Here is a 16,500-nt window from a genome sequence, read left to right as displayed (position 1 = left end):
TGATTTATTGGATCAATCCACTTCCTCTCTGTTAGAATGGGAACATTTGTCAAAGTGGCACCAAATCCAGAATCAGATCCAGATTGAAATAATTTCAGCACCTTGTGCTGACATCATCATACAGCAGCTGTAGACCAAGTTTGAAGTCAATCACAACTGGAGTTTCAGAGAAGACGACTGTAAGTTTTGTAACGGACGACAGACGACGACACATGGCGACAATAGCTTACGGCCTATTGGCCGGTAAGCTAAAAACCTGAAAACCCTTTGACTTTTACATAAAAAAAACAAAGTTTAGTCCCTGAAATTAAAGTCAAACATTTGCAGAAAAATGCAGATTCATTCAGATGAAAGTTCAACAGGTTAAATTTACAACAAAATAAAAACCAAAGACACAAACTCCGTCCTGTCCCTCCACGTCTACGACCATCAGGGAACGTTGGCGTTGGGGTTCGGGAAACTCTGTAGTGTAAACTTTGACCAAGAGCTGAGAAAAGTTCAGAAGGGGCTGATGGGAAAACCACAGCCAACGACCTCTGACCCCAACCTACCAGCTCCACCTGGACCACGGACCACCGCCCTCCGTTTCTGTGCAAACTCAGCGTTTCCGTGGTGAAGTGACTGTTTTCGTTCTCCTGTTGCGTTGTTTGAAATCAGATGAACCGGTTCTAGATCTGAACCGGTTCTAGATCTGAACCATCTCAGGGTTCCACTCAGGCTCTTTGAACTTGTCGGTTTTCACCAGCGTCTTTTTTCAGGTTTTCAGACATTTATGCTGCCTTCATGTGCTGTGGGAATTCTGGTAAATACTAGTTATGAGCTCCTAAGTTGCACCTGAACGCCTCCTAGTGTATTTTCCACTGGAGAACTGGGAAAAACACAGGATGGAGATGAACATGACCTTTGACCTTTTAAACATGAAGAAGGAAGGACTGGAGTCCAAAGACAAACTACAGTTTTATTAACGTTCTGTTCCATGATGAGTTTACACATTTAAAGCATTAAAAAAAAAAAAAAAACCTCGTCCACAATGGTTCAAACTAAGTATCCGGTCACGATAAACTGTATTTCAGATAATTTTCATTTGACTATGACAACAGCACCTGAACGCAACACACTTGTAATTTCAAATTCTCAAGAGGAAAGGCTCATCTTCCCGACAGCACCTAAAGGCAGCATTAAACCCAGTGCCCCGATTGGTCCGATCGTCCCCTTCGTACAGCCTCCATACCTGACTGGTGGGCTCCGGTCACATGACCCTGAACATCAGCTGATTCCATGTTTGTTCCGTGTGTGACGCCGTTATCGTCTCCTGGTCATGTGATGCATTCGAGGTCAGACATCCTGGACCGGAGGCTGACGGTGGGCTCTGATTGGCTGATCAGGAGTTGGCATTTATTTATACGAAGGAGTGAATCGACCTTTAACTCCGACGGCTGGATTCACTGTGGTGGGTTTACTCTGATTGGATTCACTCTGGTGGGTTTACTCTGATTGGATTCACTGTGGTGGGTTTACTCTGATTGGATTCACTCTGGTGGGTTTACTCTGATTGGATTCACTCTGGTGGGTTTACTCTGATTGGATTCACTCTGGTGGGTCTACTCTGATTGGATTCACTCTGGTGGGTGTACTCTGATTGGATTCACTCTGGTGGGTGTACTCTGATTGGATTCACTGTGGTGGGTTTACTCTGATTGGATTCACTCTGGTGGGTTTACTCTGATTGGATTCACTGTGGTGGGTTTACTCTGATTGGATTCACTCTGGTGGGTTTACTCTGATTGGATTCACTCTGGTGGGTTTACTCTGATTGGATTCACTCTGGTGGGTTTACTCTGATTGGATTCACTCTGGTGGGTTTACTCTGATTGGATTCACTGTGGGGGTTTACTCTGATTGGATTCACTCTGGTGGGTTTACTCTGATTGGATTCACTGTGGTGGGTTTACTCTGATTGGATTCACTGTGGGGGTTTACTCTGATTGGATTCACTCTGGTGGGTTTACTCTGATTGGATTCACTCTGGTGGGTTTACTCTGATTGGATTCACTCTGGTGGGTTTACTCTGATTGGATTCACTCTGGTGTCTGAGCCAATCACATGCCTCTGTCGTCCTTTTTTTTTTTTTTTTTGAATCGATCCTTTTCTCGGTTCTAACTCCACTGCTGTTTGTCTTTTATTTCTTCCTGTGGAATCGACTTGTGCCAAATGTTCATTTAAAGCTTTAATAAAGTGTTTTTTCCACAATTGAACTGTTTTTTATTTGACATTATTTATTTCAACAGAATTAGTTTGTTCTAGTTGGACTGTTCTTTGTCTGGTTTTTCTGCCTGAACTCGATTCTTCAGATTTAAACATATTCATGTTGGAATGATCCAATAAATACGACACAAACACATGTTCAGGGGCAGAGGTCACCGCCCACATGACCTCTGACCTCTGCCCCTGAACATGTGTTTAAAAAGACACACACATGTTCAGGGGCAGAGGTCATGTGGGCGGTGACCTCTGGGTCTCCAGGAAACGTCAGCACTGACCAACAGAGGACAGGTCAAAGGTCAAGGCCCCGGTGACCTCTGACCTGGACCGGGAACCAGCACTCCTGATCCTGGGCCTCGGGTCAGAGGTCCAACCGGGTCAGAGGTCCCGGTGGACGACAGCCGGTCCGCTGTGATTGGCCGATCGGGTTCGTGAAGTGAGGAGGCGGATCCTAAGAGAAGCTCCACCTCCATATGTCACCCATGTGACCCGAGTCCAGTCCAGAAGAGTCAGAACCTCTGATGAAACACACGGTCCACACACTGGTCCAAACCAGGTGAGTCCAGGTCCAGATCCATGTGGTCTAAAGTGGATCAGAACCAGTACAAGTAGAAAAGAACAGAAGTAACGACAAATACCACCGTCTATATTTTAGAGACAAACTGTTGGAATCAGATCCAGTGGATCCACAAGTTCAGTAGAAGGTCCAGATCCGGTGGATCCACAAGTTCAGTAGAAGGTCCAGATCCGGTGGATCCCAAACACACCTTTAACATCAGACTGAATATTGGCTCAAATGACACTCATTCCATTACAGACCTTAAATGTGGCTGTTTTTTCTGTTGTAAATGTTACTGTTTTTTAAAGGATCGTTTATCAATGTAAATATTTCAGAAGGTTTTTTTCTCTCAAACATAAACATTCGTATTTGTCATTATTTGGAGGTTATTGTGTTTTTCTTTTCCTGGTTCTGATCCATTTAGATCATATAGGTCTGAACCGGGCCATTTATTGATAATATTACTTTACTGGACCGGTTCAGACCGGTTTGGACCCTTTGGCAGCTGGTTCTGGTCCACAGGCACCCATGTTTGACCCCCCTGTTCTAAAGGCTGGTGGAGGTTCTATTTGGATCGGGTCCTGGTTCTGTTTGGATCGGGTCCTGGTTCTGTTGGTGGTTTAACGCTGATGTTTTCTTCCTGATTCAGTGAAACAGCGACGACGCAGACGGATCCAGAAAAAGAAGCTTTACTGAGTATTTACAGCAGAACTGACAAGGGCAGGAGCCAGAACCAGGACCAGAACCAGGCCTGGGACCAGAACCAGGCCCAGAACCAGGACCAGAACCAGGCCTGGGACCAGAACCAGGCCCAGAACCAGGCCCGGGACAAGAACCAGGACCAGAACCAGGCCCAGGACCAGAACCAGGACCAGAACCAGGCCTGGGACCAGAACCAGGACCAGACCTGGGACCAGGACCAGGACCAGACCTGGGACCAGGACCAGACCCAGGCCCGGGACCAGACCCAGGCCCGGGACCAGACCCAGGACCAGTACCAGGACCCTGGAACCAGAACCAGGCCTGGGACCAGAACCAGGACCAGGACCCAGGAACCAGAACCAGACCCGGGGACCGAACCAGCCTGGACCAGACCCAGGACCAGAACCAGACCCAGGCCCGAGACCAGAACCTGACCCAGGCCCAGAACCAGACCTGGAACCAAACCCAGACCCCCATAATGGAGGCCTTTTCAGTCTCGGCTCATGTAAATAAAACAAAGCAGTGGCACATGTTCAAACCCACGGCGCTCAGACCGCCCACCGCCGCTGCGGTCATGTGACCTGGGCCGCTGCGGTCATGTGACCTGGGCTCAGTCCAGAGCGGCGTGCAGCAGGGCGCCGTGTCCACCTGCACACTTGGACTTCTTCATCTTACTGATGGACTTCTGCAGATCTGACTGATGGATGGGACGGATGAAGTCCTCTGAGGCACTGATGAGAAATAAACAAACCAACCAGTAAACAAACAAACAAGTCAACAAACCAAACAACCAGTAAACCAACCAACCAGTAAACAAACAAACCAGTAAACAAACAAACTTGTAAACAAACCAACAAACGGTAAACAAACAAACAAACCAGTAAACAAACAAACAAACCAGTAAACAAACAGCACATAGGTAAACAGGTCCAAAGTGGGCGGGGCCTACCTGTCGTCCTGTGTGTGGACGAAGTCGCGCACACACAGCAGCGCGGCGTCGCGACACATCTCTCTGAGGTCACTTCCTGAAAAGCCGTCCGTCTCCTTGGCGATTTCTACGAGATCGACCGAAACGTCCACCTGCGGACGCAAACAGCCGATCAGACCACGGTCATGTGACCCGCCGCTGAGCTACATCAAACAGGTAACCACGGAAACCTACGCTCTCGTTCTCCAGGATGAGCCGGAGGATCTGCTCTCTCTGCCGCACGCTCTGCAGGAAAACGGACCAATGAGAAGACAGAAGAAGAAGGCGGGACCTGTGGGGGTTCCACCTGTTCCACATAGAACCCACCTGTTCCACAGGGTTCTACGCAGAACAGGTGGGTTCTACGTGTTCTATGTGAGTGTTGTGTGTGTGTAGTGTGTGTGTGTACCGGTTGGTTGATGTGGAACCTTGTGGGCATCCTCCTCAGAATGGCTGAGTCCAGGTCCTGAGGACGGTTGGTGGCCCCCATGATGATCACCTGACACACAACAGACACACAACAGACACACAACAGACACACAGACACAACAACACCACTCTTATAACCTCTGCTTGTCCTCCTGTTTCCTTCTTGTGTTCTGTTTTGTTCTCTTTAAAGGTACTGGTGCATTATGGGAAGGCTCGTGCTGCCGCTGCAGGCGGCTGCGCCAACCTCCGTTTCCCACAATGCACATTGTGACAAAAAAATTCCTCAGATGCCCGAGTTCCATCCCAGCTCTGACACGTAAACACACGAGTTTGTTTCTGGTGGATGGCACTTCCAAACTGTTCACCATAATGCAACAGATTCAGCTGAGTAATGACAGACAGATGAACGGACGAATGAAAGTGAGGACGCACACACCTGAGGAAACACTGCAAAACCAGTCTGCAGCACCTTTAATGTTCTCATGAACGTGTGTCTGAGGTTCAGACTAAAGGATCTGAGGAGTCAGTGGACCGTTTCCAATGCATATGACCCCCCCCACACACACACACACACACCTGGCAGTGGTGGTCAGTGTCCAGGCCGTCCCACAGACTCATGAACTGGGCCTTCATCATGGCCGTCGCCTCATGGTCGGAGCTGGAGCGACTCCTCAGGAACGAATCTGAAAAAAACAAACCCACCCAGAACAGAACGGGAACATGTGACCCAATAATCAGAGGTTTGGGCCAATCAGATTTGAAACTGTCAACTAGAACCTGTGGTTGACTAACGGACCAATCAGAACACTCGAACACGTGTGTGAACATTTACAGACACACGTCAGATAAACCAAACAGATTCAGTTCACCTGAGGGTTTACAGTTCAGGGCAGAGCAGCAGCTGAGGCTCATGGGAAATGGAGTCTCTGTACTCTGTGTGTGTGTGTGTGTGTGTGTGTGTGTGTGTGTGTGTATGCGCTCATACCGATCTCATCGATGAAGATGATTGACGGCTGCAGTTTGACGGCCAATGAGAACACGGCAGCGGCCAATTTCTGGGATTCGCCATACCACTTGTCCGTCAATGTGCTCGGCTGCAGGTTGATGAAGCGAAACCCCGCCTCCTTGGCCGTCGCCTTGGCAATCAGCGTTTTCCCGCAGCCCGGCGGCCCGTACAGCAACACTCCTGTTACCATGACGACCACGGGTTATTACACCTTCAGTTTTCCTCATCCCTCCATCCTTTAGTCCCTCCCTCTTTCCTTCCTTCTTTCCTTGTCTCCTTCCCTCCTTTCATCCCTTCCCTCCCTCCTTCCGTTTTTCCTTCCTTCTCTCCCTCCCTCCTTCCTTCCTTCCTCTGCTCCCTCCTCCTTTCCTTCCTTCCTTCCCCTCCTCCTTCCTTCCTTCCTCTGCTCCCTCCTCCTTTCCTTCCTTCCTTCCCCTCCTCCTTCCTTCCTCTGCTCCCTCCTCCTTTCCTTCCTTCCTTCCCCTCCTCCTTCCCTTCCTTCCCTCCCTCCTCCTTTCCTTCCTTCCCTCCCTCCTTACTTCCCTCCTTCCCTCCCTCCTCCTTCCTTCCTTCCTTCCTTTCCTTCCCTCCTCCTCCTTTCCTTCCCTCCTTCCTTACTTCCTTCCTTCCTCCTTTCCTTCCTTTTCCTCTCTCTTCTTTACTTGTCCTTTTTTTTGTGATGCTGTCTAAACCCACTTCCTGGTGCCTCAGGCCCCGCCCCTCTGCCCCTCCCCCTCTCACAGTTGAGTCACATGACCCCAGTTGACCCCTGACCTTTGGGCGGCTGCAGCAGTCTGGACCCCAGGAACAGGTGTCTCTTCTGGACCGGCAGGATGACCGTCTCCTTCAGCTCCGTGATGACCTCATCCAGACCGGCGATGTCCTGCCATGTGATCTGAAGACACGCCCACTTAGCAAACAGGCCCCTCCCACTTTAAACACTTCCTGTTCTCAATTTATCTCTTTTTTTATTTCCTTCATTTTACTCATTTTGTTCATTCTGAGGATGATCTTCTGTTTTTACACACACACACACACACACACAGGTGTGTGTCCAGGGGGCGTGGCTTACCTGCATGCTCAGCGGGTCCACCAGGTGAGCTGCGATGCTCATCTCGTACTCTGACAGCTTCACGTTTTTGACCCCGATCTGTCGCATCAGCTTCTCCGCCTGCCAGAAAGAAAAGTCCAAACAGAGCGAGTCCAGTTCAGTCTGGGGGCGGAGCTTCTAGACCAGGCCTGCCAATCAGAAGGCCTGCAGAAGCTTCAGATCCCACCCACAGGAGGAGTTAGTCAAAAATGACAGTGAACATTTGAAGGACGTTCAGCTCAGTTTGGAAACGTTCACTTTTCTACAAGTTCATCATTATTATTATTATTATTATTATTATTATTATTATTCCAGTCTTAACTCCACCCACTGGTTACACCTTCAGTGTCACATTCACATCAGACCAGACCGGACCCTTTGGGGGGCCGGTTTTGGTCCACGGCCTGTATGTTTGACACCCCTGTTGTGGAGGTGTGGTTACCATGGAAACGGTGCCCAGGCCCCGCCCTCACCTGCTTCTGCGCCTCCACCTTCTGCTTCCTGGTGGGGTCGATGGCGTCCACCATCCATTTGATGGTGAAGTAGGTGACGGCGCCGAAGATGGTGAGACGGAACAGCAGACCAATGACCTCGTTCCTGCCCAGGGGGCGGGCCATGTTCTCCGCAGGAACCTCCCTCAGAACCATGGTCAGCGCACAATCACACCTGAAAACAAGAAACGGACCAATGAGGACGCACGCAGGGCCCACACCTGGGTCTGCAGCACCACCCCCTGGGGTCAGCCCCGCCCCTCTGGGTTCAGCACTGCCCCTCCATTTAACCCTTAAAGATCCAAACACCCACCTTTAACCCTTAAAGACAGAGGATAATATTAGAAGAAATGGCCACAAATCACTTAAGACCAGACCTCCAGACCCACAGTCCAGACCCACAGTCCAGAGCTCCAGACCAGTCCAGACCTCCAGACCCACAGTCCAGAGCTCCAGACCAGTCCAGACCTCCAGACCCACAGTCCAGACCTCTAGACCAGTCCAGACCTCCAGACCCACAGTCCAGACCCACAGTCCAGACCTCCAGACCAGTCCAGACCTCCAGACCCACAGTCCAGACCCACAGTCCAGACCTCCAGACCAGTCCAGACCCACAGTCCAGACCTCCAGACCAGTCCAGACCTTCAGACCAGTCCAGACCCACAGTCCAGACCTCCAGACCAGTCCAGACCCACAGTCCAGACCCACAGTCCAGACCTCCAGACCAGTCCAGACCTCCAGACCAGTCCAGACCCACAGTCCAAACAGGCTTTAGTTTGAACACATTTACAGGGAATTATTCATTTGTTTTCTTTGGCATCAACACCCAGACTGATGTAAATGGATGAAACACTGACCCTGTTTCCATGACGATAATTATCCAATAACTGTTATTAATCCGATCATCATAATAATCAAGTGTGATGCGTTTACTGTCACTGCAGAAACAGGATAATCCATGAACCTGGTTCAGTCGTTTCAGTCCATTATTGGATTTTTTTCAGTTCGTTCATACCTATGTCGAATCTAACTTCCTGTTCTTGTCTTTAGCTCAGGTTTAGTTTATTCACTTTATTCTGTATTTTATTGCATTTTTGTTCATTTTATTCTATATTTTGATACATTTTTCTTTGGTTATACTGATTTTTTTTTTTTTTTTTTAAATTGTATTGTATTTTTGTTCAGTTTTTTCCATTTTTTCAGTATTTTATTATTTCTTTATTATTATTATTATTATTATTATTATTATTATTATTATTATTATTATTTATTTTTTATCGGGTTTTGCTAATTTTGTCAACTTCAGCTGAGGAGGTTTTGTCAGTTCTTTTATCTGGTTCTGGTCCTGGTCTGGACTCCTCTGGTTCTGGACCTGGTCTGGACTCCTCTGGTTCTGGTCCTGGTCTGGACTCCTCTGGTTCTGGTCCTGGTCTGGACTCCTCTGGTTCTGGACCTGGTCTGGACTCTTCTGGTTCTGGACCTGGTCTGGACTCTTCTGGTTCTGGTCTGGACTCTTCTGGTTCTGGTCTGGACTCTTCTGGTTCTGGTCCTGGTCTGGACTCCTCTGGTCCTGAATGGTTTCTGCTTCTAACCCTGACTTTCGTTTTCCCAGAAACAGTCGGTTTACGGGAACCACTGGCACCAGTAGAACCAGCAGAACCAGCAGAACCACTGATCTGAGTCCGGATCTCATCTGAGTGTAACGACCTGATCAGTTTGAACCGGATCCGAACCAGATCCGGCTCCTCCTGAACGTGTCCTGTCCTGTGTCTAAACCAGAGGTTAACGAACCGGATCTGGTCCGGTTCTCCAGCCCGTTACCCGGTAACAGACACCGACCCGCTCCTCACTGTCGGACCGGACCCCGGACCCCGTTTGGACCCCTCTGAACCCGAACATCTGGATGCTAACTGTTAGCTTTAGCTCCGCTTGACCTTCCTGGTTCTCCGGTTCCGACGGAACGGCTTCCGCCGGCAGAGACGCGGGGCTACGGTTCACCCACCGCCGGCGCCGACAGACCCACAACCCCCGGGGAACCGAACCGCTAAAGCCGCCTTTGACCCACAGAACCGCCGCAAACCGGACCAACACACACCTGCCTGTTTAAGTCACCGCACAGCTGCACTTCCGGCGGATTCTTCTTCTGTGGTGGCGGAAACGATGACGCGTTCAGCCTTTAAAAACAGCAGCGCCCCCTGGAGGAACCAACAATAATAACGGCATCATAATAAGAATGAAAGTAATAAATGATAAAAATAGAAAAATTATTATAATGAAAACTAGAATTAAAGTAATCCTTTTGTTTAGTAATCAATAATGATTACAGTAATTGAAACAATAATGATAATTAGCAAAAAAACCTACATTAACTACAACAAACAAACATTACAAACTGGAATAAACAATAAACACCACCACCACTTCCCAGTAGAAGTGGTTCCGTCCCAGTAGAAGTGGTTCCATCCCAGTAGGAGTGGTTCCGCCCCAGTAGAAGTGGTTCCGTCCCAGTGGTTCCTTCCCAGTAGGAGTGGTTCCTTCCCAGTAGAAGTGGTTCCGTCCCAGTAGAAGTGGTTCCGCCCCAGTAGAAGTGGTTCCGTCCCAGTAGAAGTGGTTCCGTCCCAGTAGAAGTGGTTCCGTCCCAGTGGTTCCTTCCCAGTAGAAGTGGTTCCGTCCCAGTGGTTCCTTCCCAGTAGGAGTGGTTCCGTCCCAGTAGAAGTGGTTCCGCCCCAGTAGAAGTGGTTCCACCCCAGTAGAAGTGGTTCCGTCCCAGTGGTTCCTTCCCAGTAGAAGTGGTTCCGTCCCAGTAGAAGTGGTTCCGTCCCAGTAGAAGTGGTTCCTTCCCAGTAGAAGTGGTTCCGTCCCAGTAGAAGTGGTTCCTTCCCAGTAGAAGTGGTTCCGTCCCAGTGGTTCCTTCCCAGTAGAAGTGGTTCCGTCCCAGTAGAAGTGGTTCCGTCCCAGTAGAAGTGGTTCCGTCCCAGCAGTAGAACCTTCCAGAACACATGGAACATTTGTTTGTCTTTACACATTTCATTTGTTCATATTTGATGTTTTTTATTGTGAAAGGACAGTTTGTGGATTTAAAGATTTTCCTTCAGTCCGTTTTTGGACTTACTGTCATTAGTTCCAGGTTCTGATGTCATTATTTGACTGGTCCTTCGTGCACATGCGCAGATGTTCCAGTGGGCGGTGCTCAGACCTCCGTCCTCTGAGCTCGGATTGGTCCGTTTTTAGCTTAGGGCTGACAGGCCGTCAGGCAGCGTCCAGCGTCTGTCGTCTGTTATAAAACTTTCAGTCGTCGTCTTCTCCTAAACTCCAGTTGTGATTGACTTCAGACTTGGTCTACAGCTGCTGTATGATGATGGCAACACAAGTTAGGGAAATTATTTGGATCCGGATCTGATTCTGGATTTGGTGCCACTTTGACAAATGTTCCCATTCTAACAGATAGGAAGTGGATTGATCCAATAAATCAGTATCAATGATATTCAGTGTGAATTTGAATTTTCTACAGATCTGATTGAATATGACCCAAACATGGACTATTTCTGTAATAGAATAAATACACAGAACTGGGGGAGAAGAAATGGATCTGGATACATTTACCTGAGCTTTGAATTTGGACGCTAAGATACAGGGACACTGGTCTGATTTTTATGTCTGTGGGCGGACACCCACCGGCTCGTGCCCGGGGCAGGTGTGTGCGTGTCCAAGGTCACGGCACCGGGCTCCAAGCGGCAGCTAAAGGCCTTCGCCACGGGCACAGCCAGTACAAGTATGTCCATTGTTCAGCAGGTGGCGCTCTAGCACCAAATTTTAATGTCTTCTGACAAATGGGTGTAGGCCGAGGAGATTTGACAACTGATTCAAATTTGAGTCAAATCGGTGTTCGTATGTCCAAACTGAAGAAATTATCGTAAAGGTACAGTTGTAGGGGGCGCTATAGCACCAAATTTAAAATTTTTCGGATAAATGGGTGTAGGTCTGGGAGATTGGCAACTGATTCAAATTTGAGCCAAATCGGTGATCGTATGACCAAACTGAACCAATTTTAGTAAAATTAAATTTGTAGGGGGCGCTATTGAGTGAAATGGCATTTTCTTTTGATGAATGGGTGTAGGCCTGGGAGATTGACAACTGACTCAAATTTGAGCCAAATCGGTGATTGTATGACCAAACTGAAGCAAGATTTGTAAAGGCAAATTTCTGAAAAAAATTCACAAACTCTGCGACCTCCTTGCACAAAAACGGTAAAACTGATCCCAAACATTTGGCTAACTGTTGATGCCCCACTTCTCTAGATACTGTACACCAATTTTTACTCATTTGGCCAAACGCCGAAGGAGGAGATAGTTAAAATACAACGTCAGCGAAAATGCTGACTCAGCATTTTGGAAATTTCAATCCAATATGGCAGACTAAGGGTTAGTTTTGGGGTGTGGCCATAATAATATTTTTTGTTTGTCTGCTCATGATGAATCTGTGTACCGATTTTCGTGGCTCTACGACAAACTTTATGTTAGCTGTGCTCCCATTGGCGTAATGCATTTCCACTTTTCAAGGGGGCGCTGCCGCAGCATGTCTTTACCGACATCTACAAAACATATATGTAAATTCACTTTCACACACTTCTGAATTTTGGGCAAAATTTGGTGACTTTTCGTAAATGTTCAAGGGGTCAAAATTGAGCTCAAAGCGCAGGAGAACAAAAATAAATAAATCTGGGCAACAACAATATAGCCGTTTCTATGGCAACCACGTATTTGGCCTTATTTGAAAGCTCTGGAGCTCCCCCACACGCCTGTGGGGTCAGAGGTCACGTGTCGTGCACTTACACACACATGACTGACGCCGAGTGGGCGTGGCCCATTGACCCAATAAGCCCACTACAGACCCAGTAGGCCCACTGCAGACCCAGTAGGCCCACTACAGACCCAATAGGCCCACTGCAGACCCAGTAGGCCCACTGCAGACCCAGTAGGCCCACTGCAGACCCAATAGGCCCACTACAGACCCAGTAGGCCCACTGCAGACCCAATAGGCCCACTACAGACCCAATAGGCCCAGTGCAGACCCAGTAGACCCACTGTAGCCCCAGTAGGCCCACTACAGACCCAACAGGCCCACTACAGACCCAATAGGCCCACTACAGACCCAGTAGGCCCACTGCAGCCCCAGTACGCCCACTACAGACCCAATAGACCCAGTGCAGGCCCAATAGGCCCACTGCAGACCCAACAGGCCCACTGCAGACCCAATAAAGCCCACTACAGACCCAGTGCAGGCCTAATAGGCCCACTACAGACCCAATAGGCCCAGTGCAGACCCAATAGGCCCACTGCAGACCCAATAAAGCCCACTACAGACCCAATAGGCCCAGTGCAGACCCAATAAGCCCAGTGCAGACCCAGTAGGCCCACTACAGACCCAGTAGGCCCACTGCAGACCCAACAGGCCCAGTGCAGACCCAATAGGCCCACTACAGACCCAGTAGGCCCACTACAGACCCAGTAGGCCCAGTGCAGACCCAATAGGCCCACTGCAGACCCAGTAGGCCCACTGCAGACCCAATAGGCCCACTACAGACCCAGTAGGCCCACTGCAGACCCAGTAGGCCCACTACAGACCCAATAGGCCCAGTGCAGAGCCAGTAGGCCCAGTGCAGACCCAGTAGGCCCAGTGCAGACCCAATAGGCCCACTACAGACCCAATAGGCCCAGTGCAGAGCCAGTAGGCCCACTACAGACCCAATAGGCCCAGTGCAGAGCCAGTAGGCCCAGTGCAGACCCAGTAGGCCCAGTGCAGACCCAATAGGCCCACTACAGACCCAATAGGCCCAGTGCAGAGCCAGTAGGCCCACTACAGACCCAATAGGCCCACTGCAGACCCAATAGGCCCACTACAGACCCAGTAGGCCCACTACAGACCCAGTAGGCCCACTGCAGACCCAGTAGGCACACTACAGACCCAATAGGCCCACTGCAGACCCAATAGGCCCACTACAGACCCAGTTGGCCCACTGCAGACCCAGTAGGCACACTACAGACCCAATAGGCCCAGTGCAGAGCCAGTAGGCCCAGTGCAGACCCAGTAGGCCCAGTGCAGACCCAATAGGCCCACTACAGACCCAGTACGCCCAGTGCAGACCCAGTAGGCCCAGTGCAGACCCAATAGGCCCAGTGCAGACCCAGTAGGCCCAGTGCAGACCCAATAGGCCCACTACAGACCCAGTAGGCCCAGTGCAGACCCAGTAGGCCCACTACAGACCCAGTAGGCCCAGTGCAGACCCAGTAGGCCCAGTGCAGACCCAATAGGCCCACTACAGACCCAGTAGGCCCAGTGCAGACCCAGTAGGCCCAGTGCAGACCCAGTAGGCCCAGTGCAGACCCAGTAGGCCCAGTGCAGACCCAGTAGGCCCAATGCAGACCCAAAAGGCCCAGTGCAGACCCAATAGGCCCAGTGCAGACCCAGTAGGCCCAGTGCAGACCCAGTAGGCCCACTACAGACCCAATAGGCCCACTGCAGACCCAGTAGGCCCACTGCAGACCCAGTAGGCCCACTGCAGACCCAATAGGCCCACTACAGACCCAATAGGCCCACTACAGACCCAGTAGGCCCATTGTAGCTCCAGTAGGCCCACTGCAGACCCAATAGGCCCACTACAGACCCAGTAGGCCCACTGGAGACCCAGTAGGCCCACTACAGACCCAATAGGCCCACTGCAGCCCCAGTAGGCCCACTACAGACCCAATAGACCCAGTGCAGGCCCAATAGGCCCACTGCAGACCCAATAGGCCCAGTGCAGACCCAATAGGCCCACTGCAGACCCAACAGGCCCACTGCAGACCCAATAAAGCCCACTACAGACCCAATAAGCCCACTGCAGACCCAATACGCCCAGTGCAGTCCCAGTAGGCCCACTACAGACCCAGTAGGCCCAATACAGACCCAATAGGCCCAGTGCAGACCCAATAGGCCCACTGCAGACCCAATAGGCCCAGTGCAGACCCAGTAGGCCCAGTGCAGACCCAGTAGGACCCACTACAGACCCAGTAGGCCCACTGCAGACCCAACAGGCCCAGTGCAGACCCAGTAGGCCCACTACAGACCCAGTAGGCCCACTGCAGACCCAACAGGCCCAGTGCAGACCCAGTAGGCCCACTACAGACCCAGTAGGCCCACTGCAGACCCAATAGGCCCAGTGCAGACCCAGTAGGCCCACTACAGATCCAGTAGGCCCACTGCAGACCCAACAGGCCCAGTGCAGACCCAGTAGGCACACTACAGACCCAGTAGGCCCAGTGCAGACCCAATAGGCCCAGTGCAGACCCAGTAGGCCCAGTGCAGACCCAACAGGCCCAGTGCAGACCCAGTAGGCCCACTGCAGACCCAGTAGGCCCACTACAGACCCAATAGGCCCACTACAGACCCAATAGGCCCAGTGCAGACCCAGTAGACCCATTGTAGCCCCAGTAGGCCCACTACAGACCCAACAGGCCCACTACAGACCCAATAGGCCCACTACAGACCCAGTAGGCCCACTGCAGCCCCAGTACGCCCACTACAGACCCAATAGACCCAGTGCAGGCCCAATAGGCCCACTGCAGACCCAACAGGCCCACTGCAGACCCAATAAAGCCCACTACAGACCCAATAGACCCAGTGCAGGCCCAATAGGCCCACTGCAGACCCAACAGGCCCACTGCAGACCCAATAAAGCCCACTACAGACCCAGTGCAGGCCCAATAGGCCCACTACAGACCCAATAGGCCCAGTGCAGACCCAATAGGCCCACTGCAGACCCAATAAAGCCCACTACAGACCCAATAGGCCCAGTGCAGACCCAGTAGGCCCAATACAGACCCAGTAGGCCCACTGCAGACCCAACAGGCCCAGTGCAGACCCAATAGGCCCACTACAGACCCAGTAGGCCCACTACAGACCCAGTAGGCCCAGTGCAGACCCAATAGGCCCACTGCAGACCCAGTAGGCCCAGTGCAGACCCAGTAGGCCCACTACAGACCCAATAGGCCCACTGCAGACCCAGTAGGTCCAGTGCAGACCCAGTAGGCCCACTACAGACCCAGTAGGCCCACTACAGACCCAGTAGGCCCAGTGCAGACCCAATAGGCCCAGTGCAGACCCAGTAGGCCCACTACAGACCCAGTAGGCCCAGTGCAGACCCAGTAGGCCCACTACAGACCCAGTAGGCCCACTACAGACCCAGTAGGCTTTACTGGGCTCAGGTCTAATTACAGAATCAGGTTGAATCATGTGAATATTTCACAAATAAATGAGACGTTCACTGACACACGAGCCTTTCTGAATCACATGGACTGAAGTCCAGACAGATCAGGGTCACATGACTTCACCACATTCATCTGTGACACTTTCACATTATGTCTGAATATTTTCAACTCATAACATGTTGTTTTAACGGCATGGTGCTGTCGTTTTATTCATGTCATTAAAAAAAAGTAATAAATGTTTTTTACATTTAAAAAATGTTTTCATGTTTTAATACGATCTGCTCACATTGTTCTCAGACTTTCACATTTTAATTTATAGATTTCAGTTTATTACAACACAACTTTATAAAAAGACCATTTTTACTCCAACAGGATAAAATTTAATGATTTAAAATAATAAAGTTTATTATTTAAACAAGAAACATTTGATAAAATGCAAAAATGTTGTTTATAATAATACACTTTGCTCCAATGTGATACTGTTTTATTTTACTACTGTTTCAGTATTTAGCATCATGTTTAATATCAATGCTCAGTATTTAGAGCCATTTATTTTATTTATTCATTTTAAAAGTATTTCAAAACAATATTTAAATCTTTTATTCAGACATTTTTTTATTGCTTATTTAATTACTATTCATTTGTTTAGTGATACATCAACAATGAAATCCACAATAAATGGATCTGAAACCATCTGAACGAAGCCGTGAAAGGATCCGTTTGATTTAAAGTCATGTTGGAGTCGACG

General features: G+C 49.9%; 1 protein-coding gene across 2 annotated transcripts; it reads right to left on the bottom strand.

The window, feature by feature from the left end:
* Positions 1–3,868: 3,868 nt before the first annotated feature.
* On the bottom strand, positions 3,869–9,647 carry atad1b (ATPase family AAA domain containing 1b). Of its 2 annotated transcripts, XM_030130361.1 has the most exons (11): positions 9,602–9,647; positions 7,489–7,681; positions 6,998–7,096; positions 6,700–6,820; positions 5,905–6,105; positions 5,496–5,602; positions 4,900–4,989; positions 4,686–4,736; positions 4,473–4,603; positions 4,115–4,254; positions 3,869–4,082 (listed from the first exon to the last, which is right to left on the bottom strand). In XM_030130361.1, the coding sequence occupies exons 2-10, from the start codon at positions 7,660–7,662 to the stop codon at positions 4,134–4,136; spliced, it is 1,095 nt and encodes a 364-aa protein (XP_029986221.1). In that variant the 5' UTR covers positions 7,663–7,681; positions 9,602–9,647; the 3' UTR covers positions 3,869–4,082; positions 4,115–4,133. The 2 variants fall into 2 exon arrangements, with proteins under 2 accessions (XP_029986221.1, XP_029986220.1); XM_030130360.1 differs by having other exon boundaries at positions 3,869–4,254; positions 9,604–9,622.
* Between the last annotated feature and the right edge of the window lie 6,853 nt (positions 9,648–16,500).

This window comes from Sphaeramia orbicularis, unplaced genomic scaffold, assembly GCF_902148855.1.
Source record: "Sphaeramia orbicularis unplaced genomic scaffold, fSphaOr1.1, whole genome shotgun sequence".
Lineage (NCBI taxonomy): Eukaryota > Metazoa > Chordata > Actinopteri > Kurtiformes > Apogonidae > Sphaeramia > Sphaeramia orbicularis.
The sequence above is the reverse complement of the archived record's forward strand: the minus strand, read 5'-3'. Positions and strand labels throughout refer to the sequence as shown.

Coding starts and splice junctions, on each gene's coding strand:
- atad1b (XM_030130361.1), bottom strand. CDS start 7,662: ATGGTTCTGAGGGAGGTTCCTGCGGAGAACATGGCCCGCCCCCTGGGC. Junction 7,097..7,488: donor AGGTGGAGGCGCAGAAGCAG/GTGAGGGCGGGG, acceptor TCTTTCTGGCAG/GCGGAGAAGCTGATGCGACA. Junction 4,604..4,685: donor TCATCCTGGAGAACGAGAGC/GTAGGTTTCCGT, acceptor TTGCGTCCGCAG/GTGGACGTTTCGGTCGATCT.